General features: G+C 51.6%; 8 protein-coding genes across 8 annotated transcripts; 2 read left to right on the forward strand and 6 right to left on the reverse strand.

Annotated features, from left to right (window-relative positions):
* Positions 1-260: 260 nt before the first annotated feature.
* M437DRAFT_84308 (uncharacterized protein) lies at positions 261-767 on the reverse strand (the record flags this gene model as incomplete). The annotated part of the gene is made up of 1 exon (XM_041028081.1): positions 261-767. One exon carries the CDS (start codon positions 765-767, stop codon positions 261-263), a length of 507 nt encoding a protein of 168 aa, XP_040880305.1.
* An 879-nt stretch (positions 768-1,646) lies between these two features.
* M437DRAFT_65867 (uncharacterized protein) lies at positions 1,647-2,322 on the reverse strand (the record flags this gene model as incomplete). Its single annotated transcript, XM_041024646.1, has 4 exons — positions 1,647-1,954; positions 2,015-2,053; positions 2,110-2,197; positions 2,299-2,322. The coding sequence occupies 4 exons, from the start codon at positions 2,320-2,322 to the stop codon at positions 1,647-1,649; spliced, it is 459 nt and encodes a 152-aa protein (XP_040880306.1).
* A 551-nt stretch (positions 2,323-2,873) lies between these two features.
* On the reverse strand, positions 2,874-5,771 carry M437DRAFT_47980 (RNI-like protein; the record flags this gene model as incomplete). The annotated part of the gene is made up of 2 exons (XM_041021568.1): positions 2,874-3,260; positions 3,321-5,771. The coding sequence occupies 2 exons, from the start codon at positions 5,769-5,771 to the stop codon at positions 2,874-2,876; spliced, it is 2,838 nt and encodes a 945-aa protein (XP_040880307.1).
* A 1,294-nt stretch (positions 5,772-7,065) lies between these two features.
* On the forward strand, positions 7,066-9,887 carry M437DRAFT_65869 (uncharacterized protein; the record flags this gene model as incomplete). The annotated part of the gene is made up of 3 exons (XM_041024647.1): positions 7,066-8,434; positions 8,493-8,844; positions 8,894-9,887. The coding sequence occupies 3 exons, from the start codon at positions 7,066-7,068 to the stop codon at positions 9,885-9,887; spliced, it is 2,715 nt and encodes a 904-aa protein (XP_040880308.1).
* A 332-nt stretch (positions 9,888-10,219) lies between these two features.
* Positions 10,220-12,250, reverse strand: M437DRAFT_47547 (SWIRM-domain-containing protein; the record flags this gene model as incomplete). The annotated part of the gene is made up of 2 exons (XM_041021472.1): positions 10,220-11,677; positions 11,732-12,250. 2 exons carry the CDS (start codon positions 12,248-12,250, stop codon positions 10,220-10,222), a joined length of 1,977 nt encoding a protein of 658 aa, XP_040880309.1.
* An 822-nt stretch (positions 12,251-13,072) lies between these two features.
* M437DRAFT_47516 (electron transfer flavo protein, alpha subunit) lies at positions 13,073-14,174 on the forward strand (the record flags this gene model as incomplete). The annotated part of the gene is made up of 2 exons (XM_041021466.1): positions 13,073-13,378; positions 13,431-14,174. The coding sequence occupies 2 exons, from the start codon at positions 13,073-13,075 to the stop codon at positions 14,172-14,174; spliced, it is 1,050 nt and encodes a 349-aa protein (XP_040880310.1).
* Positions 14,175-14,670: 496 nt separating this feature from the next.
* Positions 14,671-17,724, reverse strand: M437DRAFT_65872 (uncharacterized protein; the record flags this gene model as incomplete). The annotated part of the gene is made up of 1 exon (XM_041024648.1): positions 14,671-17,724. The coding sequence occupies one exon, from the start codon at positions 17,722-17,724 to the stop codon at positions 14,671-14,673; it is 3,054 nt and encodes a 1,017-aa protein (XP_040880311.1).
* A 1,102-nt stretch (positions 17,725-18,826) lies between these two features.
* Positions 18,827-21,070, reverse strand: M437DRAFT_48048 (uncharacterized protein; the record flags this gene model as incomplete). The annotated part of the gene is made up of 1 exon (XM_041021585.1): positions 18,827-21,070. The coding sequence occupies one exon, from the start codon at positions 21,068-21,070 to the stop codon at positions 18,827-18,829; it is 2,244 nt and encodes a 747-aa protein (XP_040880312.1).
* Positions 21,071-21,371: the final 301 nt, after the last annotated feature.

Genomic DNA, 21,371 nt, shown 5'->3' on the forward strand with positions numbered 1-21,371 from the left:
ATTAATTTCCATCATTGCTACTGCTCTGCTTGGATTGATGATCTCTGTTCTTTGGGCATTTTAGGAGTATATTGTCCTCAATCAGAGGCTTTGGAGTACGTTTGAATGATGCAAGGTGATGCAAGGAGTAATTATTCACAAAAAAATAGAGATTGTGATGCTTATATCGTGGAAATGCATGAGAGCCAAATCATCTGCAAACCTCAACGATCATTTTGCGATCGAGTTATTGCACTGACGCAAGCAAAGACCAATTGCAATTACTTCTGCGTACCAGTCTTAGACGAAGAAACAGGCACCTTGACACCCTTTTTACCCACAGCACCACAAGCCCCCGAAGCACCACAATAAGTCTGGAAACCCGCCGCATTCTTTGAAACCGTCGTCGAAGCCAAGGTAGTGGTACATCCTGTACCATTAGGGTTCACACACTTCTTGCCGGTCTTGGTGTTGTACTGATGTTGGAGGTCAAGTTGGAAATCGGTCATGGTCTTGTAGTTGGAGACTTTGATGGAGAAAGAGTTGTCTTTGCAGGGTGTCCATGAGGTGGAAGGTTTCTTGGTCCAGTCCCATTGGATGGTGCAGGTGGTAGAAGCTTTGGTCTTGGAGTCGGTGATGGGGAAGCTGATGGTCGAGTAGGCAGGTGTCTGGATACCGCTAGGCATGTTGGAGTTTAGAGTGCCCAGAGTGAGGTATTGTGGTGTGGTTGCTGCGCTGGCCATTGAGACGGCACCGGCGCCGAGAAGGAGTGTGTTGATGAGATGCATATTAGATGGTCTTGCGATAAAAGATTGACGCTGGCGATAAGAAATGGAGGTATAAGATGATATTACAAGAAAGATCGTGACTGGAAGGAGAGATACTAGACTCAGGGATCGGGTGAGCATATCCATATATACATGTACCATTATTGACCATAGGGCGGATCATAAGAGGGCACTAGAAACTCTGGAAAAGAAGAATACCGTTAAGCCACGTTCGTTGTGTTCACATGTCTCACAACCTCTTTGCTGCAGACTCCTCTGCCAAAGACGACTGTGTCAATACGCCTTGTCGATAGCGTGGGTTCAAAAATGCCTTTGTCTGGAGAGAAACGGTGTGAATATAGACGTTGTTGGCTCCAGATGTGGCCATCGCGCCGTTGTCAACCGTGCTCTCTGCCGGCAGTTCACCAGCACTCACCAACATCTCTGCCCAGATACATATTAGACGAGGTTTTGGCTGCCAACCACATACGTCAGTCTGTGCGAAAGAGCATGCTCTCATGTCTGGACACTTGTGTGTAGCGTTTGTGTCTGAGGAAGTCACACTTTCATGGTGCCAAGCCCGCGCTTTTCGAAGTAGCTTTGAGAAAGTCTCAGCACAACTTGCGTTCGACCAGAAATATCAGCAATATGAAAATGGCCATGTAAGGATAATCCAGAGAGCTTGTAACCAGAAGGATTAATTCTATGATTGATACACCGATCGAGCGCGCGGTCCTAGCGCGATTCCTTCATCTCCAAGCGATATCTTTGTAACTCTTCCTTGTCATCGACGTCGTCTGCATGTGTGCATGCCTTCGTAATCATATATCCACATCACTTCCTATGTCTCGCAAACCACAAGTTCATCCTCAGGTCTTCCTAAAACTGGCATAAAACACTCTATGCGATCTTGGCTCTGGCGACAGAATCGTTGCTCAGACCTCCCATAACGACACCACCGACGGCTGTCAGGAATGCGTTGACCCAGACGCCAATCCACATGGCTTTGGTGTAGTGGGAGTCCAGCTTGTAGTGTTGGTACGCGCCAATCATGGTTGTGATGTGGTGGAAGATGGAGACGGCAATGAAAGCCTTCGAGTAGGTTCTGTTGATGCCGCCGCGGGCGTAGGCACGAGAGAGGACCATGAGCGAGGCAGCGAGAGAGATGAGACACCATCCGTCGGTGCGTACGTTGTACAGTTCGAGGTCTGTATGATCTCAGTCTTTGTCGTCCCAGATAAGGCTGCTGGAGCTGCGGCTCGACTTACCGGTAGTCTTCAGATGCGTTTCAACTGGAGGACGGAACCCTGGCGACGCGTTAGATGGTCAATTGAATACAGACTTGGAGGTGTGGAACACGTACAGCCAACGACCATCAAGGGGTCCCAGACGCGACAGAGGCCTCTTGTGCCATACCAGAGAGCGTTACCCCAGCAGTATCCGTGGAGGAGCTATTGCAAGCTCTGGTCAGCAGCTCATTCTTCTCACAATGATTCGCATAGCACTCCGTCCGACAGTCGAATCCATTGAGGGAAGCCCTGGGGTTGCTCACCACTTTGTCCGCTGTCAACGCCATCTCGTTCGTCTAAAGTATTGATGTTGTGAGATGTTCGAAGAATGATGAGAAGTTCCGTAAAGCTCGAGAATGCCAAATGCTTTGCTTATCGCTATCTTGCTGTTCAAGTCATGACGTTCAGCCTCATGCGCGACTGCATTCGTGGACATTTGGTGATCGCAGGAAACGTCATGCCCCAGCTACCCGGGAAGGAGCTCTCCCCGCATCGTCCTCGGGGCATTGTTTACCGGCCTTCAGGGCATCTGATTTTCAGGCACCTGGAACTCTGTTCGGAGCAACTCCGATTCGTACATTGCAACGCTCAATTGTTCGTCTCTTGTTGATGGTTGTAGCTACTTTTGGCTCCTATGAACTAGCAGCAATCAGTACTGGTAGCTCCGAAGAGTCATCATGGTTCTTCTGTTGACTCAAAAGGATAGAAATGATTAGAGTCAAAATCACAAAACTTCCAATTGCCATGAATCGCTAAAATGCATAACAGTATATGGTAGTACCCTCCAAATACTCGACCCAAACATCCTGCCCGAGAAATGCTTCAACATGCCTGCGCCTTAAATAGAGCAATGCAACCCCTTATATGCTGCTCCACTACCACGCCACGACCCATCAGCCACGACTTCAAACCTTGCTTTACAGCCCTTTTGCCTGACGGCTTGTATACCGCCGGATCGCAGCCATGGAAGCAGGTTCTTGCACTGACTAACATCAAAAAGTGAGAGATGAGGGCATCCGTCAACGACGCTCTCTACGCCTTGACCGGTTACTCGTACGCAGCCGCGTACAGACAAATATTCCAGCTCTAGAAGATGCAAACCGATACAACGGAGGCTTGAATCCGAGACGGCCGAGCCACAAAAGGCCAGATCGAGATGTGTGAGATGTGTCAAGCCCAGTGAAAGGACTTCGGTTGCTGTATCTGAAAGTGCACAGCAGAAAGACTATCAAGAAATGTGTCAGCGAATACTATATTCAACGTCTAATGCGCGGTCAAGACATACCAGGTCCAGCTCCTTGAGCCCTCGCGCAGCGTTTGCAATACCCACAATCGCCTGGTCGGTCAGATAAGTACAATCGGCCAGGACGAGCTTACGCAATCGTGAGAAGTTATATAGTCCCCAATGTTGGAAGCCTTGATCCGTGACCGAAGTACAACGTGTCAGATCAATGCTCTCAAGCCGGTTTGCTGCATGCGCAGCTATGTGCGCCATACTTCTGTCTTGAACGTGTTTGCAGTAGCTCAGTGTCAATCGCTTCAGTCCTGCAGCTCCCACCACAGTGCCTGGGGCGGGTTGGTCTGCCTGTGGAACCACCGCGCTGCTTGCATTGCGTTTAAGCGCTGGCCGACGAGATGAAGAAGGTACTGGTGGTAGCAGAGGTGCTGCTTGTCCAGGTGGTGGTTGTGGTACGATCCAGCCTACGATTCGTGCTAGGAGATTGTCGCCAACCTTTCTACAGTTGCTTAGATCAATATCCTCTAGGCGCTTCGCACGATTTACTAGATCCAGGATACTTTGTCCTGTTACGTCCCACACGCTACGCATTCTCCAGCTACGCACGCTTTCTCCACAACACTCGACTAGCGCGGCGAAGCCATCATCAGTTACATGGAAGCAATTGTTAATGTTGACATGACGCGCACGAGATCCTACGAAGGGACAGATGGCTTCTTTCAAGGCATAGTCCGTGACACGTCGGTTGTATCGTGACAGATCGAGGTCTTGCATGACATCCGGATTCGTGGTCAAAAGACGGGTCCAATGAGGCGAAACCAGTCTCAGGCGCATGAGGTCAGGCAGATCAAGGTATTGGAAGACCATAACAAGCACCGAATCTGGTAGAGGGCCTCTTCCTGACCGGCTAGATGGTCTGCCGAAAACACTGGGACGTCGGCTGATAGGACGCCGAGAGTCTGATGCAGGAGATACAGACGAGAACGATGACCTTGGTTTCAATGGAGACGATGGAAGAGCGCGGCCTACAGAAGGAGGTGAGGGTTGGCGATGGGCGGTATCGTGCATGACCGGCTCTGGAGACGGAGGCGCGAGAGAGCTTCTCCTTGATTTTGCACGCACGTTGTCTATATCGATGCTGAAGAAGGGATCGGGATCCAAGGGTTCAGCTGCGACAGGAGACATGTCTCGTACAAAGGCACTTCCAGGTTCAGTGTTACTGAAGGTGACAGTGGGTACGCTCTTCTTCCATTGATCTTCCGGTGGTAGAGCTGAGAGGGCGTCGATAGCCGAAGGAGCATCTGGCAGGACAATATCTGTATCTTCGACCTCTTTCAATCTCCGCTTAGCCTCTTGTTCGACCTGTTGGCGTAGGCTCGACGACCAGTTCTTCCAGAGCTCATCCAAGACTTGACCTGTGATGCGCAGACATTCAACGCTGTTGATAGATCTAACTGTCGCTGTTCTTTTTGGCGCCAGAGAGAGGCTAGTGACTTCGCCGAAGTACTGGCCAGGCTTAAGACGAGCTCGTACACGCTGCACAGGTAGTGGCTTCCCTGTTATCTCGTGGGTTTTATTGCCAGGCGTTTCAGTCACAACCTCGACTTCGCCGCGCACCAAGAAAAAGACATCCCGACCCTGTGATCCTTGAGTGATGATGTCTGTAAATGGACCAAAGCAACACGGCTGGGCGTTGACGCCCAGGAAATGTAGAATCTCAGCAGGTAGTTCGGCGAACAAAGGCAGCTCTTGCAGGATCTGGCGGACGGTCAGATTTGCGCTTCCCAAAACGCTGTTGGCGGCTGCCTCTGCAAGACTAGGGCTGGGAGATTTGCGTCGCTTGTTACTATCGTCCTGAGGGCCTACATCTTGCATGTCGACATCGCGCTCAATGAAGTCACGCGATCGCTTGCGCAAACCTGAGGTAGCAGGTAACGTGACGCGTTCCTTCTTTAGACGTTCGAGAATCGACAAGCGTTCGGTGGCCTCGTCGCGTATGGCTCGCTCGACAGCAGGAAAGGCTGGAAGGACTTTCTGCAGGTCTTCCTTGTTAAGCTTCAAGACCAGCGAGCGCAACTGAGCAATGATGGTGGCGGTACGCGGAATGTCCATCAGAATGCCAATTTCGCCAAAGAAGGCGCCGGGTTTGAGTTCTGCATATGTACTTTCTCCATCTCTTGACGTGACCCTTAGCGAACCGCGAACCAACCAGTACATGGCTTTGGCGTCATCGCCTTCTGTGAGGATGTATTCATGTGGCTGAAAGAGCTGTGGGCGCAGAAACTTTCCAATGGCGACAAGGAAGGAATCGGGAGCGGATGCGAACAGAGGAAAGGAGCGCAGGCGGTCGGTCAGCTCGAGTGGTAAGCCATGAATGGTGGAAGCTGTGAGCGGCGAAGAGCGAATGGGGCGACTAGGATTGGATTCGTGGTCGTATGCGCGGAGCAGAGAGAGAGGATCGTTTGGAGGCAGAGCAGACGGAGGCTGGTGCCGACGCATTGTTCAGGCCAGGCACTTGGACTCGGCGAGGAGGGGGTGGAGAGAGGGAAGCAGGAGACGAGCACGCGTGCTCAAGGTCGTACACAATGCACAGTATGTCGGTTGCTGAGTACTTGGAGGAAGTCGGGAGAGCTCGACGGTGCACGGGCACAGTCAGCGGGGATGATGGCGGTGTACGAGGAACAATTGCTGTTGCGTGTTGCGAATGGTCGTGGTGGAGCAGCGTTGAAACAAGCAAGTAGGTAAATGTTCACCTTAATCAATCGCCTGCGAGCTGAACAACCGTCGAACATCCAACACTATACACTGAGATTTCTGGATATTAAAGGGGCTATCCTGGCCTATGACGCGCAAATAGAACACACTTTAAGATCAGATGGGATTCTATTACGGTATGCTCTGCGGTAGTGCGAGCTTCGCTGCTCTTGAAACGCCAGCTCGTCACCGTCTTTCTAGAGCTTCCATGCTCACCGCCTTGGACATCTAGCGCGACGCACCTAGCGACCATCTCTTCGGTAGCGTCCCCCAGCTTCTTTGCGAGTCTCGAAACAGTGGCAGCATTTCTTTGGTCTCCGAAAACACTGATGTCCTTATTTATAAGCATCAAGGTCATTGAAGAAAAAGAACGGCGGCAGGAACGGAACGGTACGAGTTACTTCCCGTTTAGAGCGGACGAGGGCTGACCGGGTTCATGACATATTCCAGTGCGCGAGTCATTCTAAGATCGCCAGGGATCCACGCGCAGTTTCAAGTCTCGGACTCTCTTGACACGCAACCTCCCCAGCTCCTTTCTGCAGAGACGCTCGAGACACGAATCTCTGACAGCGAGGGCAGGACGGTCAATGAGCAAGGCTGTTGAGCAGAGCTGGAGTAAGGTCTGTGAGATGTGTATGCTTAACTTAAAGCCGCTCTAGATCCCTTGTCTCCACAAACTCGTATCGATGTTTGCAACGCATGCATTGGGAACTGAGGAAGAACCCAACGGTGAGTACTTTTCCCATCACGGTCTTGTTGACTATACCTTATGGCCTGGTTCAATGGCACGCAGTCACAATCGCTTCAGATGTTGGTGTACTGCGACAGTGCCATCCCTAGCTTTTGGACCTGGATGTCTGGGTAGAGCTGGGTGGCCTTTCCTCAGACAGACAGGAAACGCTCGAGGCGCATCCACCCCGCACTGGGTCGAAGCTTCGTTTGGGTCAGTGCTTTCTGTTGGATCGCGGCCTTCGGGCTTCGGTGGTCCATCTGTTGGCGGCGCTTGACGTGAATGCGCAAACCATCAACTTTTTGCAGCATGTCGGATAATTCGGGCCTCTCTCCAACGCTGTCGCACACGATATCTCTGCCCGGTCAGTCGCGTCTGCCAACTTCCATCCAGCCGTCATCGCTGCCTCCTGCGCTGCCTTCGGGCCACTCATCGTCCTCGATACCCTCGGCACCGGCTCCAACACCGCTACGGGATGCCCACGGCCGCGTCTTGAATCCGCGCTCATGTGTGACTTGCCGGAAGCGCAAGGTCAAATGCGACAAATTGCACCCCTGTTCCAATTGCGCTCGCGCTCACATCGAGTGTGTCTTTCCCACTCCTGGAAGAGCGCCTCGTAAACCACGCAAAGTTAGCGATTCAAGAGATGCCGAGCTGCTCGATAGGTTGCGCCGTCTCGAGGGCGTTGTCAAAGGCCTCGGTGTAGACATTGCCAATCCAGAGTCGTTCCCTGATGCCCCTCCGCCTGACCACGTAGAAGCCCGCCCTTCAGAGCAACCTGATGTGACTTGTCCAACCACCGCCAAATGCCCCGAACTCCCCGACTCCACACGATCCAACAAACACGGTAACGAAGATGAGCTATGGGCGTCAAAAAACAGATACGTAGACGGATCCCGTAGTGCCAATTTCGAAACCAGGTTTGGTCGTCTGGTCATCAATGAGGGTCGCTCTCGATACGTGAACAATTCTTTCTGGGCCAACCTCAGCAATGAGGTCGAGGATTTGAAGGGTATAATGAATCAGGACACCGATGATGAAGGCGACGAGTCATCGCCGATCCAGTCCCAGCCTGATCAGCACCATGGCTGGATCTTTAGTTTCAGTTCTCAAAATGTCGACCTTTTGTCTCTACATCCTATCGCTGGCCAGATTGAATCATACTGGAATGTCTACAAGGAGCGTGTAGACCCCCTGGTCAAAGTTCTCCACATACCTACCATCGAGCCCACCGTCTTGGCGTCTGCCTCTCATCTTGCCAATCTTTCCAAAAGCTTCGAGGCCCTGCTCTTTGCAATTTACTATGGTGCTACCACTAGTCTTTCCGAGAGCGATTGTCTCAGCAAGTTGGGAGAGGAGAAGGGCCTTCTCTTGTCACGCTACCGATTTGGCGTCGAGCAAGCTCTCGCAAGGGCAAACTTTCTTACCACAGAAGAGATGATGGTTGTTCAAGCAATCGTGATTTTCTTGATATGTTTGCGCAGGAACAACGATGCCCGCGTCATTTGGACATTGACTGGCCTCGTTGTCCGAATCGCGCAGACTCTTGGTGTGCATCGAGATGGTCTGCATTTCAACCTTCCACCATTCGAGATCGAGATGCGAAGGCGTCTGTGGTGGCAGATATGTATCCTAGATGTACGCGCTTCTGAGGATCATGGAAGTGACCCTACCATCAGTAAGTCCTTATTCCAACTTTGCCATTCCAGGCCTAGAGTGCTAAGTAAGTATTTTAGCCGAGCAAGCCTTTGACACGAAAATGCCCCTGAACATCAACGATGAAGACATATCCCCTGCTATGACCAAGCTGCCCGACGAACGTCAGGGCTGCACAGATATGTCGTTTTGTCTCATCCGCTTCGAGGTCGCGAACACTTTCCGCCGGCTCAACTACATCCCGCCTGGCGAACCTAAACGATGCGGCGAGTTCTTTGCTTCAGTCACACTCGAGGACAAGGAAAGATGGATTAATGAATGCCACAAGAGACTCGAAGAACGTTATCTACGACACGTGGATATGTCGGTTCCATTGTATTGGATTACTGCTACAGTCGCTCGGCTGATGATGAGCAAGATGTGGCTGATGATGTGAGTATCCTAGACCAAGTGCTTAACGACAAAACTGACAACACCAAAGCTATCACCCGTACCAAAGAAAAGATGGCGGCAAAAGCCTTTCCGAAGAGACCCGAGAGAAACTGTTCATCACCAGTCTCGAAAACATTGAATATTCACTACTCATGGAAACCGAGTCTCGCACAGAAAAGTGGAGCTGGCTCTTCAAGACATACATTCAATGGCACGCACTAGCATTCCTGCTTGGCGAGCTCTGCCATCGCACAAGTGGTGATCTGGTCGATCGAGCATGGTCTTCTGTTGAGAGGTGTATCCAGGCTAGTTGGTCCGTAACAGCCACCAAGGAAGAATCACGCAGCGGACATCTGTGGAAACCATTAATGAAGCTTCTCGCCAAGGCTCGAACGGCAAGATTGCAAGCGATTCGAAAGAATGAAGCTATCAAGCAAGCGACACCACCGGGAATGTCTCCGATCCTGCCTCAACCACGAATGGTCCGAGCACCGCTAAGTGCAGCGCAATTGTCTCGTTTTATGCGTCCTGCTGCATATGGTACACAGCCGATAGACTCGACCGAGCTGATGAACTCGCCGAAGAGTATAGAAGCCGTTGTGCTCAGCGACGATTCAATGGACGTCTCACTCCTCGCGCCAGAATCATCAAGAAGCATAGATCAAACCACCAACCTCGCCATGGACACATCTACAACCCAACCCCCTCCTCAACAAACCTATACCTCTTTCAACGGCCCGTCATATCCAGGACCATCCCCACACCAAACAACAACCCCTCCCAACTTCCACACCACAAACCAACAATCCCCGAACGGCAATTTCAATATGACCATGAACATGACCAACAGCAATAACGCAACTCCACCCGGCTTTTCCCCATTCGACACTACAGGAGAAATCGATTGGCAGAACTGGGATCAGCTTGTAAGACAATTTGGACTCGAGGATAATGCGGCAGTGCTGGATCCCACGGCTGGCCAACCCATGAATTGGTCTGGTAATTGGGGAAATGCGAATATCGGTAGTGGTAGCTGGTTCTAGACCATTCATGATGTTATGATTACTTTCGAGAGGTTGGACAGGCTGATCTCTTTCCCTTATTATTGATGATTCGTGCAATTCAAAGATTACGGCGAGATGACTTCTACTCTCTGTGCCATCAGGAAATGGATCGAGAACTGTCAACTCTGATTTGTGATTTTGTGCAGCAATTATATGAAACGAAACTCCAAGAAAACAGAGAAATTTGATCTTTGACCCCCCTATCCTAAAGCCCAAGCAAGACCCTGTGCTTGGTGCTTGTTTAGAAATAACGCCAGCCGCTACCATGTCATTCACCATGCCCCAAAACTGTCTGAACTGTCTGACATATACTACACCTCAGCAGTCTTGTATCCAGCCTCTTCCGCACTGGCTGGCTTGATGTCGTCGCCTTGTTGAGCAACAGCTGCGCCTTCCTGGGTTCCCACAACTCCAAGCTTGTCTCCCTTGTCCTCGGCCTCGCCCTGAGCGGCTGCTCTGACATCGCTCTCGACAGAAACACCCATGCTTGCAAACTTGGTCTCGACATCTGCAACTCTGCGCTTGAATTGTAAGCGGTCGAAGAAGAGGCGTTGACGTTGACGTTCAAGGTCTCTACGCTCGGTCTGGAGCAGGGTCTCCATCTCGTCGAATTGTTGCAACTTAAGCTCCAGTTTTTGCATGTGCAGGTTGACGGCTGAGGAAACTAGCGAGCTGATGTGGCGTTCGGTGTGCGAGGCCAAAGCTGAGGAACGAGCAGCTGTCAGGCTGAGAGCCAATGTGGCGGGTGAAGATGCAGCGTCCTTGGGCTCTTCCTTGAGGGGCTTAGGACTTGCGGATTTCTCGGCTGCGGGCTTGTCGTCAACCTCCATCGAGTTGTCGTCTTTTGAGGGCTCTGCTTGTTCGGCCGAAGTCTCCTTCTCCTTTTCTGATTCGACAGGTGCTGAATCCTTCTCGAGGTTGCTGCGAAGCTGCTTTCTCATCTGCTCCACTGTCTTGCCTGCTGCAACTGCGGCAACTGCAGGGTCAGCCAGACCAGCGAGGAAGCTCATGACGGACATGACTGGGTTGTCTGCCTGGGAGAAAGGAACACGGCCATTGCTCAGGAAAGCCAGGTTGTTTGAGGCACCATCGACTGTGTCTTCACCTTCGAGGTACTTATCCTCAATCTCAAGCTGCAGGAACTTGAGAACACACTCTTCTCTTGTGCGACTTCCAACATGGTTAGCGATCTGTTCCCAGTTCTCGTCAAACAGCTCCAGACCCTCCAACAACAGCAACAGTTCTGAGTCAGCCCATGGTGCCTCGCGATCAGCAATAGTTGTGTATTTCTCGTTCTCCAGCTTGGTGTAATCGGCGGGACCAGTCGAGTTTGGGTATCTACCCTCCATGAAACACGAAGGGCACAGGTCGAACTTGAGCATAGCGCCATTCTTTCCAGCGACTGATGCCGGAGAGGCTTTCGAGTTGTGGTAGCGCACGCGTGTGCAGTCTTTGCCGCACGAATGGCAGTGGTACTGCTTGCCAGGCTGCTTGAGTGATTCTTCGAGATCAGTGCCGTTCTCCTGCTTAGAGCTGACGTCCTTTCCAGTAGATTCGTAGATGTTTCGTCTGACTTCGAGGTTCAAGTCTGACTTGATAGCAGGGGTAGCGCTTGCTAGGCGGTCGGTGCCAGGGTTGGAGCGTCCAGCGGTGACTGTAGAGTTGGGAGCAGGTTGATGAGGCTGCAGACCACGAGGAGTGTCGGCGGTAATGCGGAAATGGCCAGTGAATGGTGGCGCAATGTTGGATGGTCGAGTATCGGGGTCAATCTAGAGGCAGTTAGCGTTCTTGATCATCAAGCAAAGTGCTTTGCGCAAGCGTACTTGGTAGTTGATCAAGCCCCACTGTTCAAGGAAGGCGTGAACACGCATGATTGCGCAGACGTCACCAGCCAAGTTGCGACGGCAGGCGGTGACAGTCAAGTATTCTTGGGGGTTCAGGCGGTATGTATTGATCATAAAGTCGCGGTAGTCCTTGTAGACGGCGGGAGTCTTTGAGCGGTTGCGCGAGTTGAAGAACTCAGGCAGAGCCTTACGTTCAAGGTTGTGTATTTGGTGCATGTCGAACCAGGCACTGTATGAGGGCAGAATGATGGCGTGGGTTTGTTCGATCAGATGTGAACGAGCAGATGCCTCGACTTGGGTCTTTGTCTGTTGCTGTGCATCCTGGGGTTGCGTTGCGTCCATAGTGTCTTCGGCGGCCTCTGGAGCATCCTTGGCGTCCTCGTTGGCATCGGCCATGTCCTCATCGTCGGCGGGTTGGACATCGTTCTCGGCAGGAGGGCCGTCGGGCGCATCCAGCGGGTTGTCTGAGGGTGACTTGGCATTTGTGTCGTCCATCATGGAAGTGTCTTCTGCGTCTGGGTAGGGTGGGTCAGTGATGGGCGCAAAAGTGTTGGTTGATAAGTGAGTCGTTGTACCTTGAGCTTCTTGCTGCTGCTCGCGCTGCTGCTCTTCGACCTGCTCGTTCTCGGCTTGGATCAATTCATCAGACACAGCTCCGGGCGCATTGGTAGTATCTTCGCTTGCAAGAGGATCCATGATGCGACAATGCGGGGCGGTGGGAACGCGTGGGTGATGAATTAATAGATGGAGTTATCACTTGGTATAGGAAGGGCCCGACGCGTCTGATCCTCCTCCGCGCTTGCGGCCACCGAACTCTCCGCAAACCATTAACAGCCGGACTTTAGCCGTAGTAGAGGCAAGAGCGAGTGCTCGAGCAATTGTCTACCATGAACATCCATGAACAGCTTTTGGTCGGCAAGGATTAACTAAACACGTGAAAGACTGTTGAATCTCTAAGACGTCGCATTCTGTGATTCTGGTTTAAAGTATAACAAATTCTTACTGCTGCCTTCCGCTATGACATACCTCGTATAGGTCAAGGATCAAGCATACAGTATTTAATAGAACAAAGTCTACTTGTATGGCCAATGCAATTCGGTCTACAAATGCATCTTTACATGATATTGTGGCTGAACTCGGATGTCACAGTCTATGTTTTACTCGGACTCTCGGAGTAGGTACATGTCCCTCGGCGATGGCTTCCCTGTGCCTGGAGAAGCTTCTTGGCCGACCTCGGCTTTCACGAGGGACCATCTTTGTATGCAAAGCGCGGGGAGTCTGTAGACTCGAGATTCCATCCTATCCACACATACCACAACCATGTTCTCAGCAGCACGACAGACTGCCTTACGGCAAGCCCGCTCATCATGCATCCGCCCTAGAGTCACCGCTCCTCTGTCGCGCGATGCCGCCCTCGCTCGCCTGCTCTCGACTCTGGCCGTCCTGGAACAAAGAGAGGGAAAGCTGAACATGTCATCGCTCGCCGCCGTGAGCGCCGCCATGAAGCTTGGTGGTTCCGTTACTGGTTTCGTCGCTGGATCCAACACCAAGGCTGTCGCCGAAGAGGCTGCAAAGGTCGAGGGTCTCGAGAAGGTCATCTACGTCGACAATGCCTCGTACGACAAGGTATGTGACCATGAATCGCCTCCACCACAAAATCGCTCACAGAGTCCTCTAGGGTCTCCCCGAGAACTACGCTCCCCTCCTCGTTGAGAACATCAAGAAGGGTGGCTTTTCCCATGTCCTTGCCGGCCACTCTGCATTCGGAAAGAACTTGATGCCTCGCGTCGCCGCCATGCTCGACGTCCAGCAGATCTCAGATATCACAGAAATCGAGTCGGAAGACACCTTCGTCCGTCCCATCTACGCCGGTAACGCTATCCTTACCGTTCAGACCGCCGACAGCCCCAAGGTTGTCACCGTCCGTGGTACTGCCTTCCCCTCAGGCGCCGCAGAGGGTGGTAGCGCCTCCGTCGAGGAGGGTGTCGACCCCAAGGTCGAGTGCCCTACCGAATGGATCAGCGAAGACCTCGCCACCTCGGACCGTCCTGACCTCGCCACTGCCGAGAAGGTCGTCTCTGGAGGCCGTGGTCTCAAGTCCAAGGAGGAGTTTGACCGCATCATGCCCCCGCTCGCTGATGCCCTCGGTGCCGCCATTGGTGCCTCTCGTGCTGCCGTCGACAGTGGTTTCGCAGACAACAGTTTGCAGGTCGGCCAGACTGGCAAGAACGTTGCTCCTCAGCTCTACCTCTGCGCTGGTATCAGTGGTGCCATTCAGCATCTCGCTGGTATGAAGGACAGCAAGGTCATCGCCGCCATCAACAAGGACGCCGATGCCCCCATCTTCCAGGTTGCCGATGTCGGTCTTGTTGGCGATCTCTTCGAGAAGGTCCCCGAGCTCACCGAGAAGCTCAAGCAATAGATCCAGTAGCCTCTCAAGAAAGAAGTATGATTTTCAGGCATCAAAGGAAGTTGGCTCTATAGGAATGTATGTATAAGTACCACATGCGGGGCGCAATTTGGAATGGATTTTTTTTCTTTCATAGACTGGATCATCATGCATAGCGAAAGACGAAAGCGATCCTAATGTTCCATTTGTACGCAACTGCCTCACCGTCCTGATCATTTATCGTTGCGCAGGCACTTAAGGACTTTGATTGTCACATGTGTGTTTATGAATCGTGCGTCCATTGCCTTCGATACCTGATGTAGCTTGTAGCTCTGATTGATAAGAGTCATGGAAGTCGCTCTTCCCCTTACTTTCTCTTTCCCTTGATCCTTCCTTCCTGAATACACTTCTTTCGCGTTCGAGCTTCCCTGGCATCCCTCTGCCGTCCTTTAGTATCTAATAATCCCTGCGCCTGTACGCCTTTTGCATTTTCCTTCATATCTCTCTCCTTCCGCCTTCGCAACCACGCTCAGAACAAACTCATCAAGTTCTGGAAAATCTCCTTGGCATCCTGCTTAACCACTTTACCTCCGGTAGCCAGGTTAGCCAGCTCAATCTTCTTCTTCTGCAACTCGACAATCTTTTCTTCAAAGCTGTTGGCCATGATGAAGCGTCTGATGACCACATCGCGCTTCTGGCCAAGACGGTGAACACGGTCGATGGCTTGCATCTCAACACCAGGGTTGAATTGGGGCTCCATCATGAAAACGTTGTTTGCGGCGGTGAAATTGAGACCTTGGCCGCCGGCTTTGATGGACACGAGGCAGACGGTGATGGAAGGGTCGGTCTTGAAACGGTCAAGGACGGCGGTGCGGGCGCTGACGGAGAGTTTGCCATCCAGACGCAGGAAGCCGATGTTGTTGTCTTTGAGAGCGATCTCGATCAAGTCCAGGTAAGCTGTCCAGCCTGAGAAGACGACACTGCGGATGGGTGCTTCGCCAAGTTCAACAAGTTCCTTTGACGTTTCGACGTGGCGCTGGAGGTCTTCGATCAGAGCCTTGACTTTGGTGTGAGGGCCACCGTACTCCACGCCCTTCTTGCTTCTGACTTGACCCTTCTTCTTTTGGCGGGCTGCGAGATCGTCATCGACGTCCTTTTGACTGATAGGGTGCATAACTGCTCTGACGTATTGCTCGCATTGAGGGCAGGTGGCGTAGTTGTCGCGAGTCTGTGTGGTCATGAGCTCGCCCCAGTATCTGTCGGCGCAAGCTGGGCAGACTAAGTGCAGACATGGAGTGAGATAGCCGATGATGTCTTCTTCAGCCTCATCTTCACTGTCGGATGTGTCGCTGTCATTATCAGCAGGAGGTTCAAGCTGGCCGATACCGTTCATGCAGCAGGAGCACACGTCCATGGTGCTCTCGCGCAAGAGATGGAAGGTGTCGTAAACTTGCTCCTTGGTCATAGTGGGCTTCTCAGCGTCCTCTTCTTCGCCCAGATCGATCGCAGTCTCATAAGAAGTACCCTGAAGCACCTTCATGTCATCCTCGCTGAGCAGCTCTCTTCCATGTGCACAAAGCAGTCTGAGTCTGGTAATGTTGACCAGAACGTGAGCGTAACTTCTGCCTCTCAGACGGTCGCTGCCGCGTGTCATGGCGCGCACCTTCCTGTTTGCGTCCTTGGCGAATGCATCATAAAGAGCCTGCTCCTCAGACGAGAAGGGAAGACGAACAATTTCCTCAACACGACCAGGCAAGTCGATTCTGTCCTTCGAACGTCTGAGCGTGATGCTGGACACAAGAAGGCGAAGGTTGTCAAGCACTTGAGGATCACCTGACTTGAAAGGAGCCATGAAATGCTTCTCGAAGATACCTTTGCTGGAGAACGGGTAGATCTTCAAGAATTTGACGAGAGCACCGAAGTCATCGAGTTTGTTTTGCACAGGAGTACCGGTCACCGCCCAACGGCGCTTGCTGACCAGAGCACAAGCAGCCTTGAAAGTAGCAGTGTCTTGGTTACGAATCATGTGTGCCTCGTCCAAGACAATTCGGAACCATGCGATTTCTGAAAGTGCGCTGTAGTTCTTGGACGAAGACGTGTACTCGCTGGCGGCAATGCTGTAAGATGTGACAACAATGTCGTACTTCGCGAGAACATCGAGGTCTTGCTCTCTCTTGTTGCCGTGGTACATGTAGTATTTGACCTTTGCCTTATCCAAGTGCTGGCCGATCTGCTCCTGCCAGTTTGAGATGACAGATTTGGGACAGAGAAGCAGAGTGCCACCAGAGCGGCGCACGACGTCCTCAGTGACTCGGTCACCATCGTCCATCTTGCCAGCACCAAAAGCTCTTGCATCTTTGAGAGTTGCACAAATCAAGGAGAGAATGCTGAGTGTCTTGCCCAAACCCATCTGATCAGCCAGAAGACCACCCAGTATAGGGCTGATTTTCTTCATCTCATCGCCGGTGATCACATTGTACCAAGCTGTAGTACCGTCCTTGCGAACTACGGACTTCCAGAGCGGATCCTCTTCAGGTGGTGTAGGTGTCTCATGCTTCGTCAAGAACCAGAGGGCTTGCTTCTGATGCTGCATAAGCTCTGTCTTCACAAGTGTTGAATCAGCTTCAGCTTCGGGGAGCTCCTCCGTCTTTCCGAGTTTGTCGAACATGGACAGAACGTCGCTCTTGATCTCCTCGGTAGTGCGAACTCGGTATCCAGTGGTTGACTGAGCTGCCACGGTGGCGGATGTAATGCTCTTTGGAACGACATTGTAGTTGGGAACGTGCGGGTTGAGGACTTCGGTGCCATGTGGAACGACGGTGGGCTTGTACAAGAAAACCTGACGCTGGCTAAGACGTCTTCCAATTCCTTTAGCAGCGTCGGCGGTGCTGTACAGAGTGATCGAAATGTCCAGAGATTTCGAAATAGACTGTCCAGGTTGTTCTTCAGGGTCCTTGGGGCGCTCTTTGAGAAGTGGTGCAAGGCGCAACTTGAGGTGAGCATTCTTGAGAAGAGGAGCAAGAGCCTCGACGGTGATGATGTCCAGCTTGCCGAACTCAACACCTTTGCCGTCAATCGCAAGGTATACCTTCTCCTGGCCCACTCTAGGTTGTAGCGACATCTTGGCCGGCGGCCAGTTCGTCGAGTACTTGCTCAGAGTTCTGTTTGCGGCAGGTACCTTGTGTGCCATGACCTTTGCGGTGATTGAGCCGAGACAGATCTCACGCTTGGGATCCAGCCCAGTCGTCTTCACTGACACCACCTCAATGTCGTCGTCTTCTGCAGTGAGATCGATGGCCGCGGGTGGACCTGCTTCGCGGGCGCCTTGGTCACGTTGCTCCTTAAGATACTGACCAATCACACCGCCCTTGCCGCCCTTGAAAGTTGCCTTGTGTTTCGTAGCATCGTTGTCGTCGTCGATCTTTTGTTTCTTCGCAGCTGGCATGGCCTCACGTTCTGTGAGATTGAACTGGCGCTCCATGAAGGAGCCAACACCAGTTGAGGGCTCATCTTGTGCTTCCTTGGCAAGATCGTCCTGGTCTCTCTTTTTGCCTTGAGTAGACGTTAGATCTTGGTGATTCATAGTGGACGGTAGATTTTGTTGATCCATAAGGGGTGGTATGAAGATGAAGTTCAAAGGAGATGAGTGTGCTTTGGTTGAAAGGGATAATGGCTGTAGGTACTAGATGAAATAGACGGTTGATGATGAGATGTCTCAAAGGTGGATGAAGTGGTGGAAGATAAGATTGGTAGAAGTTGGAGGAGGGGAATTTAATAGTCGACGAGGTAGGTGAAGATTCGGAATGTGAGTGAAGTCCACAAATCAGGACGAGTAGATGTGAATAGAAGCGGAAAATGATAAATAATAGGTAGCGTATGAGGCCGAGCGAGCCCGGTTTCCTTCACTTACAGGCTTCTGCTGCTGCTTTGCGAGCTGCCTTAGGATTGAGCAAGGCCGCTCTCTGTGCGGCATTCATCTGACAATACCCGAAGACCGAGTTGTTAACCGAATCTGAACATGCGACAACAACGATAAATTAGGATGAAGAGAATGACAGTTGATGAGGCGAGTGAACGGTTGTTCATCGAATTGGCAGGAGGTCTGGGGCACACCCGTCATCTTCGCCTTGTCGCAAGCCTGCTTGCTAGAAATATAAGACGTCAAGATCGAATTACTGTATACGAACAATTATCGAGCAAAAGTCTCGACCGGAAGCAAAATCCAGATCGTCTTCAACTCGTTCCTTGCTGGACTCGAAATTGGTTTGGAAACAATGGGCGACTCGATCTGTGAACTTGGAAGCCGAATCCTTTGATTTCTTTCACCATTGGTGCAGGTATCCGACAAACAATGCGCTTGATTTTTTATCAGTAGCCATGAAGTTATTTTTTTCTCGTCACTAATCGCTCGAAGCCTTCTAACCAAATGCCATCGTCACGATGGCCACTCAAACAACCAATCTCGTGCGTCACAAATGTATTGGGTCCGGGTTGCAGCTCTCTCAAGAAAGACGAGTTCGCAGAAAGCCTAAGCATTCTCACGGCATGTTTGTCATCAGTCGTTCGATTCATGTATCCTAAGTATACACGTAGTATCTTTACAGCGCCTTGCAATGCTGCGCACCCATGTTTTGAGTCTTTCCATGCCCGAGCCCACATCCGGAACGCCGAGTCCACATCCCACACTAGCACCAAGTAAATACAGGAGCCCTGCCCTTAACCATCTCAATCCTTTCAACGATGACCTTTCTCCTGTAGCCTTCTTGATCTTCTGCTGCAGCGAATCCGAGATCGCCATCCAGCTCGGCGTCGTCGACATCAATTTCGTCATTTCTCTTACCAATAGCGAATGAGAACCTTCTACGTTCTCCAAGGTTGTCGAACAGTCTTCTTGTCTCGTCGAGACTGAGTCTGGATTTGGTACGAGGTGCCACAGGGCGTTTGAACCTCGACTCTTTCGCATTGTCGAAGGTGAAGTTTTGTACACTAGAAGGTGATAGAGGAGCATTGCTCTCGTCGCTTCTTCGGATGTCACCACTGCTGTTCTGCCGCGAGACGTTGAAACGATTGTTGTTTGGCGGGTCGGGTCCAAGCAGATCGGTCTGCAACTTCAACGGAGGTGCCGAGGCGTAGGCAGAACCAATATCCATCTCTTCTTCCTCCCTAATACCAGGACCCTTAGCGATATCGTTCTGCTTGAGTCGAATGTCATTCGAGGGGCGTAGGGGGACAGCCACAGGGATCTCAACTAGGTCGTCCCACACACAAACGCGAGCACGTCTTGTTAGTTCCAAGGGTCCATGATCCGGTGTTTTGAGAGTTTCTACGACGTTCCACGCCTGGCCTTTCATGACAGCAATCTGACGAGCAAACATTTTTTCCTGGAAGTCGGCGTCTTGTTCAAAACACTTGCGCAAAGCAACCTGAGTCTCACTCCACCACTGCTTCGAAGTTAGTAGAGGGAGGAAATGTTGCTTTGTCTTCTCTGAGAATGGACGGCCGATCAAAGATACAGGTAAGAACAGCCAGCCGAATGGGAAACTTCTCCAGGCATCAGGATGCTTCCAAGGCCATGACAAACTATTGTCAATAGCTCCGATCGTCACAGTGGCAGAAGATCGTGAGTTGGTTTGACCGCCTGCAGTCATCGTCTCTTGTCTTCTATATGGGTCGGCTTGACCATTTGTTGGCTTGTTAGGTGGTTCGACCACAATCTCAGCTTCCTGGCTCTGCTGATCAATTCTGATCATCCAATTGTCCAGTCCACGATCAGTGTTGCGCATGATGTAGTCCAGAATGACAAGCTTTTCCAGTTGCTCACGGAATGACTGTTGCAGAGCTGGCGTCCAGAACACATTTCGCGAGCGTTGACGATCACTATACGGTGCTTGTGAACCTTCAACGTCCTCGTCCTCATCGTCAGAAGGGGCGCCCCTAGGTCGGCAATCTTCGCCCCATCTTCTCCTCTTCCTTTTTGGTGCAGCATCTGTTCGGAACCCTGAGTTGTGTTGGTCTGGCCACGGGTGCTCCTTTAGGAAGATGTTTGCATCCTTAAAGCCTTTCAGAAAAACCTGGAAACTGCCTTGTTTTTCAGGGAATGGCTTGCCTTTGCGGTAATGTGCTCGTCTGTCCCAGAAATCGTAGAAGAAAGCTTTGGAAGATAGAGTAACGACATCCGTGTAAGGTACCAGATGGGTTCGTAGACGGCTGTCTAGGACATAGGCGGCGGCTTCGGAGATATAGCTGAGATTGGGAATAAGACATGCTCGTCCGAAGAAGAATGGGAAGAGGTTTCTGTGAATCCATTTGGTCCATTTTGGATTCTTGGATGCGTATGGCTCTTCGTCCTTTGGCTTGAAGACACCAACAATCTTGCCGGAGGTGTTTCTCGCAAAGTAACTTCCAGAACTGCCCTGAGAAATGAGCTTGGGCTGCATGCCCATCTCAATGGCTACCCTAACGCTCTCAACAATGTCATCAAACTCGATCTTGGATATCCTGTCGCCGGTTGGCTCATCGAGATCCGAGGCTAATGTCTCGGCTGTGGCCGGTCTGATCCAATCCGGAGCCTGGAAGACAGAATGGTGTATCTCTAGGTGTTCCTCCTCTTGCGATTTGCCTTTGACCTTGCGGATCTTGAACTTCTGAGCGATCTCATCGGCCCACTTCTCCAGCCTGGCATTGATGGCCTTGATGTCGACACCAGAGTTTGTGCGTCGTCGCCGGCGGTTGTTCGAAGGCTGACCATCGGGAAAATCCATACGCTCGCGGCGCTTTGGTTGTATAGGTGCATAGGTGGTCCCATCGTCGACCGAGAGACGGGTCTGGCCTTGGTAGATGTCCTCATCCGAGATGTATGACTCGTCGTCCTCCTCTTCTGCCTGAGCGATTCTGGCATACCCAGACGTGGCTGGCCTAGATTTGCCCATTGTGATCTGTGTCGAGTACTGTCAAGATAGACAAGTGGCCAGTCTAGGACGGTCACCTGTGGTTCAGTCTGAACACAAATGTCGATGGAATGACGACTAGGGATGCCAAGCTTTGTCCCCAGGAACCAGATATTAATTACAGGGGTCGGCCCACCTTGGTCCACCATGGTAGGCGTCAACATTAGAAAAACCTTGGAACATTCGACTGTTGCATAGCCCATTTTCCAACTATATTACTCCTTGCTCGTAAGCCTGTGATGGGGTTTACGACAACGCGTGAGGTATAGGACCTGCTACCAAA

This window comes from Aureobasidium melanogenum, assembly GCF_000721775.1.
Source record: "Aureobasidium melanogenum CBS 110374 unplaced genomic scaffold scaffold_9, whole genome shotgun sequence".
Classification (NCBI taxonomy): domain Eukaryota; kingdom Fungi; phylum Ascomycota; class Dothideomycetes; order Dothideales; family Saccotheciaceae; genus Aureobasidium; species Aureobasidium melanogenum.